The following is a 23,960-nucleotide window of genomic DNA, read 5'->3' as shown; positions in this document are numbered from 1 at the left end:
CCAGCCCCCATTCTCCCCCGCCGGCCGCTCCAGTCCCCTTCTCCCCCGCCGGCCGCTCCAGTCCCCTTCTCCCCCGCCGGCCGATCCAGCCCCCATCTCCCCCGCCGGCCGCTCCAGCCCCCATTCTCCTCCGCCGGGCGCTCCAGTCCCCTTCTCCCCCACCGGCCGCTCCAGTCCTCTTCTCCCCTGCCGGCCGCTCTAGCCCCGCAGTTCCCACGCTGACAGCCCAGCCAGCTGCCCCTGCTCTGACGTCCTGTGCCGTCAGGCACTCGCCAGCTAACTGTCATTCAGGTGGCTGGGGAGGCCACTGTGCTGCGGCGATTATCCCTCTCGGAGGAGGGTTACAAAGTTCACTTTGCAATTGCCTCCTGCACATTCAGGTGGCCTCCCAATAGCCGCATATTGCCAAAATATGCGGCTTTACAAATGGGGCAATTGGCCACCTGAAAGTGCCTACTGAAATATCTTAAGCGATTTTGGTTGTGAACTCAGCAAATACTAAGTCAATGTCTTGATGAGATGTTCTAAAACAATAACATTTCTTTTTCTCCCTCTGATGCTGCTCAATCCACTGAGCACTTCCAGCAGATTTTTTTTTAAAACGTGTGATGTTCATCTCTTTTGACAATTATTAAACACAATAGAGCTTTTCAAGCAAGTAAAAGTGACAAGGTGTTGGTCTTGATGTACCTGTTGAGGTGACAACATACCTTGATGGATCTCCCAGGAGGACCTGGAGGTCCAATCGGACCTTGTGGTCCTATATGACCGGGCTGCCCACGTTCACCTTCAAGTCCAGGAAGACCAGCTGAGCCAGGAACACCCTGTAATAAATCAGTGAAATGTGTGTTAAAAGTATTATCAATTGGGGATTGCATCAAAGGTCAACAGTATCCTGCATTCACACTGAAGCTTTAAAGTAACAAAACGTCCCAAGGTATGTCACCCTTGTTATGAAACAAAATAACATTTTGAGCCACACATCAGGACAGATGACAGAAGTCTCTGAAAGAAAGTGAGAACATAGATAAAGAGGGGAAGAATTCCAGAGCCTCGGATCTTGGCAGGTGCATGGTATAAGTGAGCAATATTAAAGGCCAAAATTGGGGAAATGCAGAGATTTGTGAGGTGAAGAATGAGAAGATAAGAGGCACAATTCCATTCCTGTTCAACAATATGATGATTTCAGAAAATGAAATAGATTAAGAGTTTGGAAAGGGGTGGAATGTGTGTGTTTTTTTTACTTCAAGGGAACTGATTCAAAGGCCAGAGAATTCTACTCAAGCAATAGGGTGATCAGCATCTGGACATCAAGGTCCTCCAATAGGACAAAATGTCAGGGGCTGTTTCAGTTTGGGTACCTGAAGCAGATTATAGATACTCTTCATGGTCTCATTCAATGGACACATGGTGATGCTTACCCTGTTCCACACGGAGTCCAACAGGGGACCTTTCCCCAGATCACAGCCTTGCTTTGCTGGATCAAAATTCAGAGGTGGACATTTATAAACATTGGAATTTTTACTTTAATGACAGTCCAAGATTTCAGCGTTGGTTAATTTTCGTTTGTACACATTTTTAGAAGTTAAATCAAACTTCTGAGCAGCCATAAAAAAAATTATGTTTTCTGAAATATTCATGTAATCAAATGAGCAGTACAAACCTTAACAAGAAACTCAGTGGAAGCCACATGCTGTGACTGATCAGTGTAATGTGACATCTAGAAATGGTTATATAGAGGAGAGCAGACATGAAGTCAGGCATTTGAACAGAAAAGATGCAGAGAAATGTGGAGAGATCACAAGTAGAATCCATAAATATAAGAATAAATCACATGAGAAATTTGAGGAAAACTTTTTCACCCAGTTGGTGGCGTGAAAGTGAAATTCCTTTCCTCAAGTGGTTGAGTTAAATGGCAGCAATGTCTTCAGGGGACATTACAAGGGAAAGGAACAGAAGGATACAGTGACAGGGGAAAATGTAGAAGGACGTGAATCAGCTCAAGTCCAAGACAAACATCGAATGGATTATTTCATGCTATGAGTTCTAAGTACTTAGAGAGGCTATACATACAGGACGACCTGGTTCGCCCTTTCTGCCTGTGTATCCTCCTCCTCCATTAACCACAATGCCAGGCTCACCCTAGAACAGAAAAAAATCCAGAGTGTTAAAAAGGAGGCAATCCACAAAAACAAAAGCAGTAGAGTCAGTAGTTCTGTTCTGCCATTTGAACGGATTACATCCGGTCCTTTCCTCTCACCTTCCTCTTTTTCTAAAGATCTATCAACGGTGGGGGTTTTTTAATTTAAAGATTCAGCACGGCCACAGGCCCTTCTGGCCCATGAGGCCACGCCACCCAATTGCACCTACTCACCCTGTATGTCTTTGGAATGTGGGATGAAACCAGAGCACCCGGAGGAATCCACATGAACACAGAGAATGTACAAGCTCCTTAGAGACAGTAGATGATTCAAACCCAGGTTGCTGGGACTGAAACAGCATTTTGCTAACTGTGGTCTTCAATATAATATCCACAGCTTTCTGTGTGGAGACTACCAAAGATTTTCAACCTTTTAGGTTACCATTTCTCAGCCTTTATATAGTTTAATGAGATAATTTCTCAATATTAACGGCCCATCCTGCACCATCTTTCCTCTTGGGACAACCTTTCATCATAGGAATGTAGTGGCTTTTTCTAAGGTACAGAAACCAAAATACATATATTGTCCTCCAGACGAGGTCTCGACAAAATTCTTTACAACCTCAGGACCGTTGCTGGAAGAAGAGGATCAAGGGGGCTCAGGAAGGCTGTGAGTGTTGGGGACCAGCTTGAGGTGAGTGCATTTTAAAAGGGAGCAGAGCAGGGACTCAGGCCATAGTTATCTCGGAACTGTTGCTGGATTAGGAGGAGCAAGGGACTCAGGAGCGCTGTGAGTGTTGGGAACCAGCTTGAGGTGAGTGCATTTAAAAAGGGATGAGGTGAGTGCATTTAAAAAGGGAGTGGAGGACGTTAAAGGTCAAATAACAGTGATTTGTGGGAAGAGTAATAAAAATAAGGGCAAGTGACAAATAAAAAGAGGGGTAGATCAAGCAGAGTGGGCAGAAGAGAACAGCTCAGGGTAGGAGTGGGACTTAGAGGGTTTGGCTCACGAGGCTTCAACGAGCTTGTTTCTGGCAAAGTAAGGCCAGATAAGATATTTGTATTTAAATTAGGAAGAGTTGATGGAGACAGCAGCTAGGGCAGTGGAATGCACTGATTGCTGCATGTGGAAAATCTGGCACAATTGTCCCTGATGACTACACCTACAAAAGGTTCATCCAGCTGCAGCTCCTGGGAGACCAAGTTCGGGAATTAGAGCTGGAGCTGGATGAATTGAGGATCATTCAGCAGGCAGAGGTAGTGATAGAGAGGAGCTTCAAGGAAATAGTTACCCCAAATATCAGGAGGCAGGTAACTGGGTGTCTGTTAGGAGAGAGAAGGGGAATAGCCAGACAGTGCAAGGCACTCCTGTGGCCATTCCCCTCAACAATAAGTATAGTTTTTGGATGCTGTTGGGGAGGATGATCTACTGGGGCAAGTGGGCAAGTTGTGGCAGTCACATCTCTGGCGCAGAAGCTGGACCCTCGGCTCAGAAGGGAAGTGGGGGGGAGGAGGAGAGCTATGGTGATTGGGGTGTCATTAGGTGTGTAGATAGGAGGTTGTGAGCACGATCGAGGCTCCAGGATGGTATGTTGCCTCCCAAGTGCCAAGGTCTGGGGTATCTCTAATCGAGTTCACAGTAATCTGGAAGGGGAGGGTGAGCAGCCAGATGTTGTGGTCTTCGTGGGGACCAATAACATAGACAAGAGTAAGTGATGAGGTTTTGAAGAGGGAGTATAGGGAGTTAGGTCACAAGTTAAAAAGCAGGACCTCAAGGGTGGTAATCTCAGGATTGCTGCCTGTGCCACGCACCAGAGAGGGTAGGAATAGGAAGTTGTGGCTGATGAATGTGTGACTGAAGGCAAAGGTTTAGGATTGTGAATCATTGAGATCTCTTCTGGTGAGGTCTGACCTGTACAAAAAGGACGGGCTGCAACTGGACTGGAAAGGAACCAATATCCTGGTGAGCAGGTTTGCTAGAGCTGTTGGGGAGGATTTAAACTAGTTTGGCAGGGGGCTGGGAACCAGAATGCGAGTTCAGAGAGTAGGGCAGAAGATCAAAAGCATGATGGCTTGTGTTCTGAGTTTGTGAGGAAGGACAGGCATAAAGGTAGCCAGTTAGAGAATCTGAAATGTGTCTATTTCAACGTATTAGGCATAAAGGGGATGAACTTAGAGCATAGATCAGTATGTGGAACTATGATGTTGTGGCCATTACAGAGACTTGGCTGGCAGAAGGGCAGGATTGGCTGATGCAGATACCAGGGTTTAGGTATTTTAAAAAGAATAATATGGTAGGTAAAGGGAGAGGGAGTTGGAAGGAGAGAGGAGAAGTATCATTATGGGTCAGGGATAGTATCACAGATATAAAAAGGGAGGATGCTGCAGAGGGTGTGTCTACTGAGACAATGTGGATAGAAGTCAGAAATAGGAAGGGAGCAATCACTGTACTATAAGTAGTCTATAGAATGGTGTGGGAAATACAGGGTTGTAGTTATGGGCAATTTCAACTTCCCTAATATTGACTGGCACCTCCTGACTGCAAGAGGGATGCATGGAGCTGAATTTGTCAGTTGTGTTCAAGAGGATTCCTGATACAGTATGTGGACCAGCTGACGAGAGAAGAGGCCATACTGGATCTGGTTCTGGGTAATGAACCAGGTTAGGTGGTGGACTTCTTGGTGAGGGAGCATTTTGGTGAGAGTGACCACAACTCCCTGAGCTTAAGCATAGCCATGAACAAGGATAAAGGCAAAAAAAATGGGATTTTTTTAAATTGGGGAAAGGCTAATTATGATGGGATGAGGCAGGAATTAGTGAGAGTAAATTGGAAACGTTCAAGGGTGAAAGCACAAAATTAATGTGGAAGAAGTTTAGGGACCACTTGTGTTGGGCTCAGGAGCAATTTGTCCTGATGGGACAAGGAAAAGATGGTAGGAAAAGGGAACTGTGGTTGACAAAGCAAGAGAGGTAGCTAGTCAAGAGGAAGAAGGAAGCATATATTGGATACAGGAAGAAGGAAACAGGAAGGGCTCATGAGAAATATATGACAGCCAGAAAGGAGCATGAGAAGGCCTTGGCATATAGAATTAAGGAGAACCCCAAGGCATTCTAGGCCTATGTGAAGAACAGAAGGATGACAAGAATGAAAGTGAGGCTGCTAAAGGATAAAGGGCCCAACATGTGCCTGGAGGTGGAGAAATTGGGAAGGTCCGAAATGAATACTTTGCTTCAGTATTGAGTAAATGTTCTTGGTCAGGGTGGTCAGAATAGAACAGGCCTGTGTGTGGACAGTGGAGATTAAGGAAGAGTTGGATCTTCTTTAAAAACATCAGGATTAATAAGTCCCCAGAGCCAGATGTGATATACCCCAGGTTGCTGTGAGAAGTGAGGGAATAGCAGGAGCAGTAGTTATGATCTTTGAATCCTCTTTGGATGCAGAGGAGGTGGCGAAGGATTGGAGAATGACAAATGTAGTCCCATTTTTTAAAAAAGGTCATGGGGAGAATTCTGGGATTTATAGACTAGTGAGTCTTACATTAGGGTTGTGCAAAATATTGGAGAGGATTCTTCAAGATAGGATCTATAAGCATTTGGAGAAGTACAGTCTACTCAGAATAGTCAGCATGGCTTTGTGGAGGCAAGGCCGTGCCTCACTAGCCTAATTGAGTTTTTTGAGGAGGTAACAAAAGAAATTGATGAAGATCGGGTGGTAAATGTGGTCTACATGGATTTTAGTAAGGCATTTGACAAGATCCCCCATAAGAGACTCATTCAGAAACTCATGAGGCATGGGATCCATAACTTTGGCTGTGTGGATAAAAAAAACTGGCTCGCAGGTAAAAAGCAGAGTAGTAGTGGAAGGAAAATATTCTGCCTGGAGGTCAGTGACTAGTGGAGTAGACCAAGGATCTGTTCTGGGACCCCTGATCCTTGTGATTTTTATAAATGATCTGGATGAAGAGGCAGAAGGATGAGTCTGTAAGTTTGTAGATGATGTGAAGGTTGGAGGAGTTGTGAATGGAGCTGAAGGTTGTCGAAGATTACAAGAGGATATAGACAGGATGCAGAGTTGGGCAGAAAAGTAGCAGATGGATTTCAATCTGGATAAGTGTGAGGTGGTGCATTTTGGAAGGACAAACCAGAAGCCTGAGTACAGGGTTAATGGTCGGTTACTTAAGAATGTGGGGTCCAAATCCATACATACCTCAAGGTCACCACACAATTTAATAGGATAGTTAAGGCCTATGGGATGCTGGGCTCCATTAATAGGTGGATTTAGTTATATAATCATATAACCATTACAGCATGGAAACAGGCCATTACGGCCCTTCTAGTCCACACTGAACCAAGTACTATCCTCTAATCCTACCTACCTGCACCTTGCCCATAACTCTCCATTCTCCTCCCATCCATATAACTATCCAATTTTTCCTTAAATGACAAAATGGACGCTGCTGCCACTTCTCCTCCTGGAAGCTCATCCCATACAGCTACCACCCTCTGAGTAAAGAAGTTTTCCATTATGTTACTTCTAAACTTTTTTTCCCTTAAATCTTAACCTCTTGTTTCAATCTCTCCTACCATCAAGGGAAAAAGCCTATTCGCATCAACTCTTATCTATCCCCCTCATAATCTTAAATACCTCTATCAAATCCCCCATCAACCTTCTACGCTCCAAGGAATAAAGAACTAATCTGCTCAACCTTTCTTTGTAGTCTAGATTCTGAAACACAGGTAACATTTTCATAAATCTTCTCTGCACTCTCTCTACCTTGTTGATATCCTTCCTACAATTCAGTGTCCAGAACTGCACACACTGTTCCAAATTTGGCCTCACCAATGCTTTGAACACTCTCAACATAATTTCCCAATTCCTGTATTCTATGCTTTGATTTATAAGGCCAGCATACAAAAAGCCTTCTGCACCACCCTTTCCACATGAGATTCAACCTTCAGGGAACGATGAACTGTTATTTATAAATCTTTCTGCTCCACTGCATTCCTCAATGCCCTCCCATTTACTACGCAAGTCCAGTTTTGATTATTCCTTCCAAAATGAAGCACTCCATATTTCTCAGCATTAAACTCCATCTACCATCTTTCAGCCCACTCTGCTAAGCCATCCAAATCCCTCTGCAATCTTTGAAAACCTTCTTCAATATCAACAATTCCACCTATTTTAGTATTATCTGCATATTTACATCCAATTTACCACCCCATCATCCAGATCATTAATGTAAATGACAAACAGCAAGGGACCCAATACAGAACCCTGAGGCACACTGCTTGCTACCAGCCTCCAACCTAACAAACAGTTATCCACTATGACTCTCTGGCATCTCCCTTCCAGCCACTGTTGAAACCACTTGACTATCTCAAAGTTAATACCTAGCATTTGAACCTTCCTAACTAACCTTCCATGCAGAACCTTATCAAAGGCCTTACTGAAGTCCATATAGACAACATCCACTTCTTTCCCCTCATCAATATTTCTAGTCACCTCTTAAAAAATTCAACAAGATTGGTCAAACATGACCTTCCATGCACAAACCCATGTTGAGTATTCCTGTCTCTCCAGATATTTATATATATTATCTCTAAGAACACTTCTATTAACTTGCCTACCGCAGACATCAAACTTACAAGCCTATAATTGCTAGGTTTGCTCCTCAAAAATTTTTTAAACAATGGAACCACATTAGCAATACACCAATCCTCTTGCACTATACCCATCTCTAATGACGTGAAGAATCACAGTCAGAGCCACTGCTATTTCCTCACTAACTTCTCTCAAAGTCCTAGGGAAAATCTGTCTTAATATGGTTAAAAGTTCCAGTCCTTCCTCTTTCTTAATCACTACATTTTCCATAATTACCCTCTTTGTCATACAATTCAATATCCTTCTCCTTGGTGAATACTGAAGAAAAGAACATTCAAAATCTCCCTCATCTCATTTAGCTCCACATACAGTTGTCCTCTCTGATTCTCTAAGGGACCAATTTTATCCCTCACTCTCCTTTTGCTATTAACATATTTGTAGAAACCTTTTGGTTCTATTTTCACCTTGCTTGCTATAGCCACCTTGTACCTTCTTTTAGCTTTTCCAATTTCTTTCTTAAGATTCTTTTTACATTCAATGTATTCTCCACGCATCTCCTTTATTCCTTGTTTCTTATATTTATTGTAGGTCTCCCTCTTTTTTCAAACCAAGTTTCCAAAATCCCTCAAAATCCATGGCTCTCTCAAACTTTTGACTCTGCCTTTTATTCCTGACAGGAACATAGAGATTTTGTACCCTCAAAATCTCACCTTTAAAAGACCTCCATTTCTCTACTACATCCTGCCCATAAAACAAATAATCCCAATCCACTCCTCATAAATCCTTTCTCATCCCCTCAAACCTAGCTTTTCCCCATTCGAAAACCTCATCCCCAGGCCCTGACCTAACCCTTTCCATAATTACATTGGATCTAGTGATCATAGTGCCATTAGCTTCAAAGTGCTCCCCAACACATACCTCTGTCACCTGCCCTATCTCATTCCCCAACAGCAGATCCAACACTGCCCCTTCTCTAGACAGTTCCTCTACGTATTGCTGTTAAAATCTATCCTCCACACATTTTATAAATTTCAATCCATCCAGCCCTTTCACAGAATGGGTTTCCCAATCTATATTTGGAAAATTAAAATCCCCCATTATCACAACCCTGTTACAAATATCTGCTATCTCCCTACAAATTTGCTCCTCTAGTTCTCACTCCCCATTATGTGGTCAGACACCCCTATTAGTGTGACTACACCTTTCCCATTCCTCAATTCCACCCATACACCTCCCTGGACGAGCCCTCCAATCTATCCTGCTTAAGCCCCACTGTAATATTTTCCCTGACAAGCAATGCTACACCACCCACTCTTGCCCCTCCAATTCTATCACACCTAAAGCAACAAAATCCAGGAATATTTAGCTGCCAATCACATCCCTCCTACAATCTACAATGTCATACTGTCAAGTGTCTATCCACACCCTCAGCTCATCCACGTTCCTTACAATGCTCCTAGCATTAAAGTAAATGCATTTCAGAGATTTCCCACTACTTAGTCTCTGTTTGCCCCTATCTTTACAAACAACTCTATTATGTTCTTTTTCTATCATCTCCCCTCCATCTTCGTACAGAGCATCTCCCTTCTCTACCACCTTCCTTTCCCTACTCTAACACTGTCTACAAGCTTTCTGTTTGCAATCTAACCTTCTCCTTGCTGTTCTCCTTCATTTGGTTCCCTCCCCCCAACCAGTCTAGTTTAAAGTGTCCCGGGTAGCCTTAGCAAATGTCCCCGCCAGGATCCTGGTCCCTCTGGGATTCAAGTGCAACCCATCCATTCTGTACAGGTCCCACCTCCCCCAAAAAAGGTCCCAGTGATCCAGAAACTTGAATCTCTGCCCCTTGCTCCCTTCAGCCACACATTCATCCTCTACCCCATTCTATTCCTGCTCTCACTATTGCGTGGCACAGGCAGTAATCCCAAGATTACTCCCTTCACGGTCCTTCTTTTCAGCTCTCTACCTAACTCCCTGTACTCATTTTTCAGGACCAGTACCACGACATCTGGCTCATTTCCCTCCCATTTTAGGGTACCTTGGACATGACCAGCAACATCCTGGACCCTTGCACCAGGGAAGCACACCACCATCCGATTCTCCTTACTGTGTCCACAGAATCCCCCATCTGTCCTCCTAACTATTGTCCCCTATTGCTCTCCTTTACCTTTCCCTACCCTTCTGAGTCACAGGTGCCAACCCTGTGCCAGAGGTGCAGCCACTGTTGCTTCCCCCAGCTAGTTCGAGAAAAGAGAGGTCATGTAACTACAAATCTTAGTGAGACCACACTTGGAGTATTGTGTTCATTATAGGAAGGATGTGGAAGCTATGGAGCTGGTGCAGAGGAGATTTACAAGGATGTTACCTGGATTAGAAAATAAGTCTTATGTGGCAAGGTTAGCAGAGCTGGGACTTTTCTCTTTGGAGTGTAGAAGGATGAGAGGAGATTTAATAGAGGTCTACAAGATTATGAGAGCCATAAATAGGGTGGACAGCTAGCGCCTGTTTCCCAGGGCAGGAGTAGCAAACACCAGAGGACATATTCAAAGTGAAGGGAGAGAAGTTTAGGGGAGACATTGGGGTAAGTTTTTTTATATAAACACAGAGAGTTGTGGGTGCCTGGAATGCCTTGCCAGGGATGGTAGTGGAGGCTGAAACATTAGGAGCATTCAAGAGACTCTTAGACAGGAACATGGATAGAAGGAAAATAGAGGGTTACGGGGTAGGGAGGTACTATTTTTTAAGGAATATATAGGTTGGTTCCACATCAAGGGTCATAGGGCTTGTACTGTGTAGTTGCGTTCTATGTTCTGTCTCGGGGGAAAAAAATTTACTGTTGCTTTCTCAACGATACAGTATAGCAAAGGTCTTATGACTGTATCAGGCACCCCTAGAAAGCAGTTCTCTCTCTGATCATCGCCCCACTCCTTAGCCAATATCAGGATGCTAGGCTACTGCTGCTCTGTGGGATTGAGCACACTTGCTACACAAAGTTGTAGGAAACCAGTACGTAAATCTCAATACGAGATTCTTTAGGGAGAAGTTCATCCTGGGATGTTATCGTTAAACACAACTCAGATTTGACTGCCCATTGTATACTATTTGTGAAATTTGGCTCAACTGGAGAAAATTTAATCAAATTTCGAAGTGGAATCCAATGTTTAATGATTGCCCTTTTATTACTTCAAAACGTATATTTTATTCATAAAAATAGTCAGGAAATTCAAATCTGTCCCCGACTCTCCTTGCATTCATTGTGCCATTAAATTATTATATTTACAGTGCATCAATGCCACATGTTTCCTATTAAACAATGCATCTATGAATTGCCACAACCAAGATCCACAAACAGGACTGTACTAGTAGGCCCATTGTTTCTGTCTGATCATCCTACTGAGCTTATCCACCCCACCGCCCCCCCCCCCACCCCCAATACCTTTATCTAGTTCTTCCCACATTGATCCAGGACACATTGTTGTTCTCCATTATCTTAAAAACTTTAAATTCTTTGGATCCCACTGCCTCATTTTTGTCATAATCATGCAGTCCCCATAAACCTACATTCCCTATTAGAAGTCCTCTGTTTATTTCCACAATACAGCTTCAGTCAGTTCCTCTCGATAAACATTCTCCTCCACTTAGCAGATCCTCTTCTTATACTGAAGAACTCTTATAATTCTTCTCATTTTCTACAAACTGATACCTATCGACACTTGCATCACCTCTAGCTATTCCTGCCTTTTCACTGGCTATGTGGAATCATTCTTGTTCCAATCTTCTCTGGCACCACTATGCAACTCTTTCTTTGCCACATCAATGACTGCACTGGAGCTGCCTCCTGCACCCATGCAGAACTAATCAATTTTTATCAATTTTACCCCAATTTTCCACCCTGCCCTCAAATTCATGGATTTCTGACACTACTCTCCCACTTTCTTCATCTCCACTTCCATATCAGGAGGCAAAGTATTCAAAGTCATTTACTTCACCCATTCCACTTCTTGGATTACACCTTCTTCCAGAGTGAAGGATGAGAATCTGGAGGGACTCAATGGGCCAGGCAGAATCCATGGAGTGAAATGATCAGTCAACTTTTTGCATCAGGACCTTTTGCTTTAGTTTAAACAAAGGGTCCTGGCCCAAAACATTGATACATCACATAAATGCTGCCTGAATTGCTCAGTCCTTCCAGCTTTTCACTGCTCACCCAAGATTCTAGGATTTACAGATGTTTGTGTTTCTACACATTTTTTCCCCAGGTGTTGCATTTTGGAAGGACAAAATAAAGGTAGGAACTGTTCAGTAAATGCTAGGGCACTGATGAATGCAGTACAACAGAAGAAACTAGGAATACATGTACATAATTCCGTGAAAGTGGCGCTCCAGGTAGATAGGGTTGTAAATGAAGTTTTATTTTTTGCATGTTTGCCTTCATACATCAAAGTACTGAGTATAGGAGTTAGGGTGTTATGCTTAAGTTGTATAAGTCATTGATGAGGCCAAATTTGGAGTATTGTGTGCAGTTTTGGTCACCTAGCTACAGGAAAGATATCAATAAGATGGATAGAGTGCAGAGAAGATTTACTAGAATGTTGCCCAGACTTCAGGAACTGAGTTACAGGGAAAGATTAAACAGGTTAGAACTTTATTCCATGGAGCATAGAAGAATGAAGGGAAATTTGATGAAGTATACTAAATTATGAGGGGTATAGATAGAGTGAATGCAAGTAGGCTTTTTCCACTGAGAGTAGGTGAAATACAAACCAGAGGACATGGTTTAAGGTTGAAAAGGGAAAAGTTTAGGGGGATCATTAGCGGGAATTTCTTCACACAGGGAGTAGTGGGGTTGTGGAATGAACTGTCAGCTCAAGTGGTGAATGTGGGCTCAATTTTAACATTTAAGAAAAATTTGGACAGGTAATGGATGGGAGGGGTATGGAGAGTTATGGATTGGATGCAAGTCAGTGGGACTAGACGGAATAATAGTTTGGTACAGACTAGAAGGGCCAAAGGGCCTGTTTTCTTTGCTGTAATATTCTATGGTTCTATAGTTCTATCCTGTTCCTTTCTCTTAATTTTGCTGTCTCTGACACAGAACTGCTGGAAGAATTCAGCGACCAGAGGAAGTAAAAATATATAACCGACGTTTTGGAGCCTATGTCCTTCCTCAAGGTACTACAATCACAGTGTCTGCATGCTTTATATATTTTTATCTCCTTTAGATGCTGCAAGACCTTGCTGAGTTCCACCAGCATATGTGTTTTTACTATAATCACAGGGTCTACAGAGTTTTATGATTCACTGACATCTGTTGTCAAGTTGAAGCTGTGTACTCCAAGACATCTCAAATGTCCTTTATTACAGAAAGGTGCTTCCCTTCTGTTGTAGTTGATGGAGCTCTTATCCACACCCCCTTTTCCTACACATCTGCTTTCACTTTGCCTCACCACCATCCCCCCCCACCCCCAGACAAAACAGAGACAGTCCCCTTAGTCCTTATCTTTCACCACACCAGCATCCACATCCAGCACATCATTCTTTCCCATTTCTGTCATTTTCAACCTGATCCCACCATCAGCCATTACTTCCCCTCCCCATCCTTTTCCATCTTCTGCAAGGACCACTCTTTCTGTAAGAACCTGGTTCACTCACCCCCTGCCAGTCATCTCTCCCCATCATCTGTAGAGTATACAAAACCTGTCCCTACATCTCCTCCCTCACCAGTACTAAGGTTCTTAAAACAACCCTTCCAGATTCACATGCACCCTCTCCAACCTCATTTAGGTCCTCTGGTATGGTCCCCTCTACATTGAGTGACCTCTTTGTCGAGCTCCCAATTCAAGCTATTTTAATCCTCTTGCCATTTCTACAGCATCTTTCCTTGGCCTCCTCCATGTCAAGGGTGATTGCCAAATGAAAATTAGAGGAACAGCTTCTCATATTCCACTTGGGGTAGTCTACAAGGTATGAACACTGAATTCTCCAATTCCAGGTAACCCACACCTCCTCTGTTCATTTTTCTCTCATTCTGACCTACCCAGGTCCTCTCACTCCTCCCTTCATTCCAAAGACCCTCCCAGCTCCCAAGTTACCTCACATCTTTTTCTTCACCCTCCTGGTTCTATTTGCCCTCCTCCTCCTGCTGTTCCCACCCACCCACCCTCCCTCATCTTGATGCCCGCATCACTTTCCTTTCTCAAATTTCAGAAGGTGCAGCTCCCAGCCTCTAGCACCATCTCCTCCTTTCTCTCCCCAATCAGGCTCCATCTGCCCATCAACCTCTTCTCACCTGGATCCACCCATTGCTTGCCTGGTTCTGCCTCACCTTCTTCCTCTCATCTCTCCACACTGGCAAGCGATGGGTGGATCCAGGTGAGGAGAGGTTGATGGGCAGTCAGAGCCTGATCATCTCCCCTTTATGATCTTGACTCAAACCGAAATGTTAACCATCCCTTTGCCCCCACAGGCGCTGCCTGGCCTGCTGAGTTCCTCCACCAGATTTCCTTTCTCCACCAGATTTTGGTCTCCTCTGTCTCTGCTCCCACGAATCATTTGGTCACATGCATCAACGGAACGGGTTACAACCCCAAAGCAAAACCAAACAAAGTCACTATGACCCCCCCCCCCCCAACTCCACCTATAATAGCAACTGCACATGCATTAGTTAGCACTCTAGGAGCTTTCATTTTGGTTTATTCAATGTTATGCATTTAGCCCTACCCAATGGTAGTTCTCAATAGTCATCATCCATTGGCTGATGTGTATACGCACCCTTTCTCCTTTTGGACCAACTGGCCCTGTTCTTCCTGGTAACCCAGTCTCCCCCTGAAACAAGAAACAACTCTCAGAATTTTTCTCTTGTTTGGTACTTTAAGTACTAACAACAACAAAACTTCATTTTTGTAGCGTTTTTCACAACCTCAGGACAACCAATACCCTAATAAAGTACTGCTGCAGTGTATTCACTGGGTACTGTAGGAAACACTGCAGCCAATCTGTGTGCAGAGAATTCCCTCAAATTGCAATGCGACAATGATGAGTGATTCCTTGTTTGAGATGGTGGTTGGACAGTAAATGTTGTCAAGGCTTGAATTTACTTTTTGGAGAAGTCTCTTCAAACTTTTCTATCACCTTCCTTCCATACATCGATAAGTTGCATGTGAAGCCATCTTTTAGGAGCAGATAGGAGAATGCCAACTTATTTCTTTTTAATTTAGAGATACAGCACAGTAATTGGGCCTCCTGGCCCACGAGCTGTTAATCACACAATGATCTTCCAGGAATCATGGATTCTGGCATGGTCCAGGTAGGCCAAAGCCTATATATCAAAATATATAGTTCTCAAATACATCCATGTGACTAATTAACCCACTATGCCTTTAGAATGTGGGAGGAAACCAGAGCAACTGGAGGAAACCCACACAGAGATGGGGTGAATGTACAAACTCCTAACAGACAGTGGTGGATTTAAACTTGGGTCACTGATGCTGTAATGGGGTTGTGCTAACCACTACGTTGCCATGCTGCCCCATTCTTGATTAAGAATTAGGCAGAGGAAATGGAGAGGTAATCTGAGAGAGGATTATAAAACTATGAGGGGAATTGATAAACGAGATGGGAAGAATCTTTTTCCTACGATGGGGATGTCCCGGAAAACCGGATTTACGTAAAAGTTGAGTGGTAAGAAGTTTGGAGAGGATCACAAGGAATTTCTTTCACTCGGAAAGCTGATGGGATCTGGAACACTCTGTCTGAGGAGATGGTGGAGGTAGTTACTCTCACAATATGCCACAACTTGCCAACTCTCAAAAGGTTACAGACCTAATGCAGTTAAGTGGTATTAGTATAGATGGGTGCAATGATCGGTGTAGATGTTGTGGGCCGGAGGGCTCTTTCTCTATTGAACATTTTGATTTTATTATATAGCTCACTCTAGCCTCACTTCCTAAAGATTCACAGGGAGGTCATTCTAGATACAAAACCCACAGCAACAGACCAGCCAGCACTGAGCCATTGGAATGCTGTGGTTGAAGAGGAATCTGTCGGTCCTGTCAAGTTGTGGTATGGAGCCCAAGCTAAGTGTGGCTGCTATAGCAAACTCAAGCTTGGACAAAGGTCAAAAGCCTCATGTTGGGAACCAGCAAATGAGCCCAGGTTTGATGATGAGCAGGGCTCCCGACAGGCTTCAGGCACCGATGACTTCTTAATGATTCATGGAATTGCAACCAAGGGTCAAGGATATGAGGCATCAAACTCAGGTTGACCACAGGGGTGGTTATATCAGAGAAGGTAGTAAAATCCATGGCCTCATGCTTTTCTTTCCTCTTTTATTAAAGGCACTTGATTAACTGGCGATTCTTTGAAGGGCAAACAAAGGAAAACATTTCAATGTATCCTGTGTACATTACAATAAGATGAACCTTGAATCTTAAGACACCAACTTCCTTTTAATCTATTGCCCACAAAATCAAGAACTGTTGGCTTTGACAATTCTCTTAACTGAAGATAGGAATTTCTTTCTGAAATTTATACTCACTGGATTTCCTCTTGGTCCTGGAATACCTGGACTTCCCTGAAAAAAAGTTACAGTGAAACATGGAAAATGAAAATATATATTTGATTGAAATATAGATAAGTCTATGCCATTGCCAAAACTCTGGGATATACTGTAATAGAGCAGATGTCATTTTTCCCTTTCACACATACAATAATTCTTCCTCTGGCTCCCCACCACATAGGATGATGATGGTTCTTTTCAATCAGTTTGTAGGGTGTGATGTGATGATATCCCACTCCTCAGAAAGGAAAAATATGCACGTGAATGGATTTTAGGTGAGTAGGGGCTTGCACAGCTCCAGACCCACCCTTTCGACATCCCCTCCAAGATCCAGTGGTATGGTGAGAACAAGATGGCTGGGGGAAGTTCTGTTGCAGTGAGTGACCAGACCAAGCTTTGATGCAAGGGATGCCCTTTACGCACTTCACAGCACAAGCTTGCTAGATGGCTGTTGACCCTACCAGAGGGACCGTCCACCCTTTGAAAAGGTCTTGTTTTTCATCTTGAAGGGTGTCTAGTAGCTCACACCAGGCAAGCCTGGTGAGGAAGCCAGTTTAGTCGCCGACCACCCTACAGGTGGTAATGGTATCAGTAGCACTCAGATAAAAAGTGACCTGACCCCAACACTTTCACTCAGTCTACTGCAGAAATATTCACCTTTCATTTATTGTTGGATGTGGATATTATTTTATCACCCATTACTTATTCCCTAGAGAGGAAAGAACTTGCATTTCTTTCATGTCTTTCACAGCCCCAGTGAGTCCCAGAGCACAATGCCACCAGTTATGAGTTCATTGAATAGGAAATATGGCAACTAAATGGTACCACAAATCACCCTGGGCTGGGGGCATAGCTAATGGGCGGGATCACATAGAACCCTACCAATCCTTGCAGTTACTCCTCGAACCATTCCTGCAGTCACTCTCACCTCATGTTGCTGCATGGCTCTCTATAATCTTGTCTCCTTGCCACCATGGCAATGCCACAAGGCATAATAGCATTCATTCAGTGAGGAGGATGCAGGCAGTTCAACCTGCAGCCCTGCCTCTGATGGCTCTTTGACAGCTCACGCAGTCAAAATAATTTTTCACTGTCCTTGCTGATCAGAGACATTAATTAGCAGAATTACTTTAAAAATTATCATTTAAAAATACAAACAAAATTTATTAACATTAAGCTGTTAATCACACAATGATCTTCCAGGAATCATGGATTCTGGCATGGTCCAGGACTGGAAAATAGAGGGAGGCAGAGAAAGGAAATTATAGACCAGTTAACCTGATGTCAGTCATTAGGAATATGTTGGAGTCAATTTTGAAGGATGAGGTTCTGGAGTACTTGAAGGCACACGACAAGGTAGGCCAAAGCCAACACGATTTCCTTAAGGGGAAATCTTGCTTGACAAATGTACTGAATTCTTTGAAGAAGTGACATTCAGTCTGGATAAAGGAAATGCAGTGGATGTTGTGTAGTTGGATTTTCAGGAGGCCTTTGACAAGGTGCCTCATGAGAGCTCATGGTATAGCAGGAAACATACAAGTGTGGTGAGAGCATTGGCTGATTGGCAAGAAGCAGAGAGTCAGAATACAGGGATTAGATTCTGGTTGGCTGCCAATTGCTGGTGGAGTTCCACAGGGGTCGATTTTGAGGCAGCTTCTTTTTATGATTTGGATTATGGAATGAAAGGCTTTGTGGCCAAGTTTGCAGATAAGGTAGGCAGAGGAGCAAGTAGTGTTGAGGAAACAAGGAGACTGCAGAAAGACATAGACAGATAAGGAGAATGGATAGAGAAGAGGCAATTGAAATATAATGCCAGAAATTGTATGGTCATGCAATTTGGTAGAAAAAATAAATGGATAGTCTAATTTTTTTTTAAATGGAAAGAAAATTGAAAATACCTAGATGCAAAGGGACCTGGGACTCCTCATGCAGGATAGCCTGAAGCTAAAGCTGCACGTTGAGTCAGTGGTAAAGAAGGCAAATGCAATGCTGGTACTCACGTTAAGAAGAATAAAATATAAGAGCAGGCTTGTGAGGCTGAACCATTACAAGGCACTTGTGAGACCCCACTAGGAGTATTTTGAGCACTTTTGGGCTCCTCATTTAAGAAAGGATTTGCTGACATTGGAGAGGGTTCAGAGGAGATTCACAAGGATGATTCCGGGAATGAAAGGGTTATCCTACGAGGAGCTTTTGACAGTTCTTGGCCTGCACTCAGAATTTAGGAGAATGAGGGGGACTCTCATTGAAAAATTTTGAATATTGAAAGATGTGGACAGAGTAGATGTTGAAAGATTGTTTCCCATGGTGGGAGATGGACAAAAATCAGCCATGGGCCACTTTTTAAGAACCTTTGTGGTCCATGCAATGCTTTTTTTTAATGGTTCAATACAACCAAAGTATCATGCATGTCTATGCTCAAGGACTGAAAACAGTTCAAAACCTTGGTACAGAACTGGAGTCACACACGGGCAAGAATAGGTAGGGCAGACTGCTTTTTCAGTGACCTCGCTTGAATTATTAATAATGTTTGAAGCAGGCAGAACAATGGTGCAGCTTGCCAAACTGCTGCGACACAGCTCCGGCAACCTGGGTTCAATCTCCATTGCTGATTGTGTGAAGTTTGCTCACATTTACTATCACCACATGGGTTGCCTCTGGATGCTCCAGTTTCCCTTCACATCCCAAAGATGTGGGCTGGTAGATTAATTAGCCAACATACATTGCCACGCACATGTAAGTGAATGACAGAATGTAGAGGTCATGATGGAACTGTACAGGACATTGGTCACGCCACCCGGAGTATTGTATGCCGTTTTAGTTACCCAGGTTTTGGAAAGATTTCATTAAGTTGGAGAGGATGCAGGAAAGATTCATGAGAATGTTAATGGGACTGATAGGCTTGAATTGTAAGCAGATGCTGGATCAGCTATGACTTTTCTCCCTGCAACATAGGAGGCTGAAAGGGGACCTCATGGAAGTTTATAAAATTTTCACGAGCATTGACAAGGTAAATAGCCATAGCTGTTTTTCTGGAGTAGGTGAATCTAAAACTTGAGTGCAGATTTATGGCGAGTCGGGAATGATTTAAAAGGGAGCACCTTCTTCCCACAAAGGGCGGTGGATATGTGGGACAAGCTATTGGAGAAAGTGGAAAAAGTGAAGACAACTGTTATACTCAAAGGACAGGTGGGAAAGATTTATAGATATCTAATCAGAAAGCAGGGAAATTAGAGTAGCTTGGTTGTTTGAAGGGACTGTTTCCGTGCTGTCAACCTCTACGGGAGGAGGGTAATGTTGGAAATGAGAAGTGAATAACATGAGATTAGAGGTCAGCACTGACTCAGTGGACATGTTTCTGTGAATACAACTTTATGGGTCAACATGAGTGTAGACACCAGGCTTCTGATCTCCCTGGGAAGGTAGGAGGGTATACCTCGGTGTACGAGTTACTCACAGGTGGTCCAGGAGAGCCTGGGTTTCCTGGCCTGCCGGGGGTTCCTGGCGTCCCATCCCTCCCTGGATGTGCCTGAAAAGCAGAAACATTGCATGAATCAGAGGATTATCCAAAAAAAACAAGGTTATGCAATGAACGAGAAGGAGAAACTGCACATCATGTACTCACCGGGTCCCCTTTCTCACCCTTCAGCCCTGGAGGGATCCCTTCGATAGTGCCTGGCCTCCCTGGTGGCCCAACTGGTCCCATTGGACCCCGAGGTCCGGGCAAACCAGGCCGACCCTGGTCAACACAACCTGAGGTTACTATTTCAGCAAGAGCTTCTTAAATACAGCACATTCACACTTTTTTTTTTCTTTCTATCCACTTCAGAAAAGCAAACCAAGAAATTGGATAGTGTTATACCAGGATTTTGAGTGCTCCTCAAGCCAACATCAATTCATTGTAAAAGAAAATCATTACAAGTTGTATAAAGTGGGTGTTTTATGGGCAGATGCTCCTAACACACAAAGGAACCTATGCATGCTCAGTGATGCCTAATATCACACAAAGCAAGCCTAGACTCCAGTGCCGAGATGATAATGACGTTGAGTTTATTGTCACAAATATTGTACAATGTACATACAGAATGCAACAAACAGGTACTTTTGTCAAAAGGAAGCAATAGTATAGACCAAATGATCCCAGTATGAAATAGATAATAAATTAAAAAGATATATCAATGATAAATAATTACAGGTACAGTTTGTGTAAGAATAAAAAGTGGTATTTCAAATAGTGCAGACGGGTCTTTTTGTGGTGCCAGTTTAGTTTGTCATTTGGGTATAATGAGGGGAGGTTCAAGAGATTGATAGCTATTAGAAAATAAATATTATTTGAACCTCAAGGTGCTGGACCATGTCTGTAAACATGTGATAGCACAGGCCAGACACAGAAACATGTCTTTTTATTAAATTTAGACATACAGCACAGTAACAGGCCATTTCAGTCCACAAGCCCGTCCTGCCCCCATTATGCTTCAAATAATGGGAGAAAACCAGAGCCCCTGGAGGAAACCCACACAGACACAGGGAGAATATACAAACTCCTTACAGATAGTGTGGGATTCAAACCCCAGTTCCAATCGCTGGTGTTGCACTAACCACTCCACCAACCGTGCTACCCATTGCTTGAAGCAGACCTGTCTGAACAGGCAATGGAGATTCAGGTAAATTCATTTAACTATCAGGATGGCTTGCCCTCAGGACTAAATTATAGAACAAGGCTGGTTAGGGCTGGATCAAGAGTTGGTCAGTGAGCACAATGATGGATGACCAGAAGTTAGGATGTGGGCAACAAATGTTACAGGAAAGATGAAATACTGTGGAACACAAGACTTACAGGTTCACCATTCAGTCCATCAGAACCATCTCTGCCTCGTTTTCCCTGAGGAGCAGAATAAACATGGAATGTTATAAATAAAGATACCAGGGGCTGCAAGACAATAGTGGAAGGAAAAAATATACCAAGTCCACCAACATTTTGGGATAAGCTTAAGTAGGCAGTCAATCTGTTCTGAGAAAGGGTCCCTCATCTGAAATGTTAATTGGTTACACTCTTTGAAGAGGCTGCATTCTCCCAGCATTTCTGTTTTTGTTTTGGTAATTTTGCTATGTGGCATTAATGTACAATTACTAAAACATTCTACACATGACTCACTCAACCCAGCCCAGTCTCTTCTCCTATCGGGAATAAGCATCAGGAGTGTAAAAATCACACAGGATACTTTCCTGCTCACCATTATCAGACTAGTGAACGAACAAAACAATTTTGTCCTTAATCAGTCTGAACTGATTCAAGATAAAACAGTGTCATATTACACAAAATTGCTTTTGCCTGCTGTAAGGCAGACAGATTTGCCATCGGCAGAAATTGCCTGAAATATCTCTTGTAGTCAGAGAAAGAGAAGCAAAAGAGTCCCCCAGAGACACCAAGTGTCCATTGACTCACCTTCAGCGCTTCTGCAGCCTCCACACCCAGTTCTGATACATGGTACCCATTCAGCCAGTTTTGAAGCAGTCTCTAGCAGCTCACAGCCTCAATGGGTTCCTCGCCTCAAGATGCCAGCAGCCTATCTCATGCGTAGGTCTTTCAGCCACAGAGCCCCCTCATTGGTCTGCTGCCAGGGTCAGTGTTCCATGGGTCATCTCCTCTGATTCTCCTTCTTAGGCAGGGGTTGGTGCCCTACACCAATCCTCCATTGCCCTGGAATCTGCAACTCCTCATGGCTGCTGCCAATCAGAGGCGCTGCCATCTTGGGTGCAGACCCCATGGTTGTGGGATTTAATTGGAACTACTGTTTCATTTAAAAACCCGAGAGAACAAAATACCTCGCTAACTTAATGGCCAATAACTCCCATAACCCCAGGGTCCTCTTCAGCACCATAAACTCGGTTGTAGGCCCTCCACACACTACAATCTGGACACATTCCCCGACAAATGTGAATAATTTTTTTTAAATTTTCATCGAGAAATTGAGAACATTAGGAAAAATTATTCCGCCCTCCATCACCCGTAACGACACTGGACCTCAGCTCTGTCCACGTAATCAGGACAATTTCAGTCCATCACACTACCCACTCTCAGAAAGATTGTGTTTACCATGAAACCTACAAACTGCCCCCTTCACACTATCCCTACCACCATCCTGAAGGATGTCTTCAACATTACGGGTCCAAGCATCCTCTCCATCATCAACAGCTCCCTAGCCACTGGCTTTTTCTCACCCTGCTTCAGACATGCAACGGCTCAGCCCCTCCTGAGAAAACCTAACTTTGACCCCACTATCCCCAAAATTTACAGACCTGTTTCAAAACTTTCTTTCATTTCCAAAGTCCTTGAAAAAGTAATACTTAACCAACTATCTCCCTACCTTCACCAAATTAAAATATCAGAAAAGTTTCAGTTGGGATACGAAGCCGACCACAGCACAGAGTCAGCCTTATTAAGGGTATACAATGACCTACTCCTCACTATGGACTCAGACGGTGCTGCTGTTCTAATGCTCCTAGACCTCAGCGTAGCTTCCGACACTGTTGATCATGCTATTCTGATAGACAGGCTCCAGCAGGAGGTTGGCATCAGTAGCGTGGCCTGGTTCAAATCTTACCTCACTGACAGGACTTTCACGGTCAACATGGGCAACTACACATTGGCCTCAGCCACCCTCTCCTGCAGGTTTCCACAAGGATCCATCCTTGGCTCCATTCTTGTTGTGCATGCTCCCCCTCAGCCATATCATGCAGAAACATGGCATCTCCTTCCACTGTTACACTGTTCCAGCTCTACCTCCCCCTAAAACCATATGACCAGTCAAAAATCACCAACCTCACCAACTGCCTGGAAGAAATAAAATGCTGGATGGCCCGCAACTTCCTCCAACTTCAATGAGGCAAAATCTGAGATCATCTTATTCAGCTCCCCCTAATTTCACCAAAACATTACACAACTTCCTAGGTAATCGATCCACTCTTATGAAACCTCACGTTAAATCCCCTGGCTACAAATCTGACAAACAGGTCAAGTCAAGTGGTGAAGCCCTGCTTTTTTTTTTTAGCTCCACACCATTGTTAAAATAAAACCGTACCTCTCACTCAAGGACCCTGAAAGGGTTATTCATGCCCTTATCTTCTCACATCTGGTCTACGCTAACTCTCTATACACTAGGATTAGCCAGTCCTCCCTAACCTGCCTCCAATTTGTTCAGAATGCCATGGCTAGGGTCCTGACAGATGCCAAAGAGACATGGTATCACCCCAATTCTGGCTTCCCTCCAGTGGCTACCGGTGTGGCTCAGAATCAACTTTAAGCTGCTGCTTTTTATATTCAAGGCCTTCAATGACTTTGCCCAACAACCCCACCACCCCCCCCCCCCATATCTCCACTCTGCTTATGCCCTACTTCACTCCTAAGCACCAAAGATCAGCTACCGCAGGATGCCTGGCTGTTCCACGCACTAAGCCTTCACGGTTGTGGCCCCAAAACTGCGGAACAGCATCCCCCTGACCAATAAACTAGCCCCCTCCCTCAAATGCTTTAAATCCAGGTTAAAGATGTACCTTCTGTGATTAGCATTTAATGTCTGAAACCCTTTGTACGTTCCAAACCTCTGACAGCCTTGCACTATTTATTGCAATTGTGGCATATTTATAACACCTTAATCCATTGT

At 43.7% G+C, this 23,960-nt stretch overlaps 1 protein-coding gene across 1 annotated transcript in view; it reads right to left on the bottom strand.

The window, feature by feature from the left end:
* Nucleotides 1–23,960, bottom strand: part of LOC138765291 (collagen alpha-1(VII) chain-like) — a 174,885-nt gene that overhangs the window by 10,170 nt on the left and 140,755 nt on the right. The window contains exons 35-41 of the mRNA XM_069942337.1: nucleotides 21,134–21,178; nucleotides 19,922–20,035; nucleotides 19,754–19,825; nucleotides 16,276–16,311; nucleotides 14,511–14,564; nucleotides 2,074–2,142; nucleotides 711–824 (exon numbers count right to left, since the gene is read on the bottom strand). Of these exons, the coding sequence (XP_069798438.1) occupies nucleotides 711–824; nucleotides 2,074–2,142; nucleotides 14,511–14,564; nucleotides 16,276–16,311; nucleotides 19,754–19,825; nucleotides 19,922–20,035; nucleotides 21,134–21,178 (504 nt within the window). The remainder of the gene's footprint in view (nucleotides 1–710; nucleotides 825–2,073; nucleotides 2,143–14,510; nucleotides 14,565–16,275; nucleotides 16,312–19,753; nucleotides 19,826–19,921; nucleotides 20,036–21,133; nucleotides 21,179–23,960) is intronic.

Source organism: Narcine bancroftii, chromosome 5, assembly GCF_036971445.1.
Source record: "Narcine bancroftii isolate sNarBan1 chromosome 5, sNarBan1.hap1, whole genome shotgun sequence".
Lineage (NCBI taxonomy): Eukaryota > Metazoa > Chordata > Chondrichthyes > Torpediniformes > Narcinidae > Narcine > Narcine bancroftii.
Note: the sequence above shows the minus strand (reverse complement) of the source record. Positions and strands in the feature narration are given on the sequence as shown.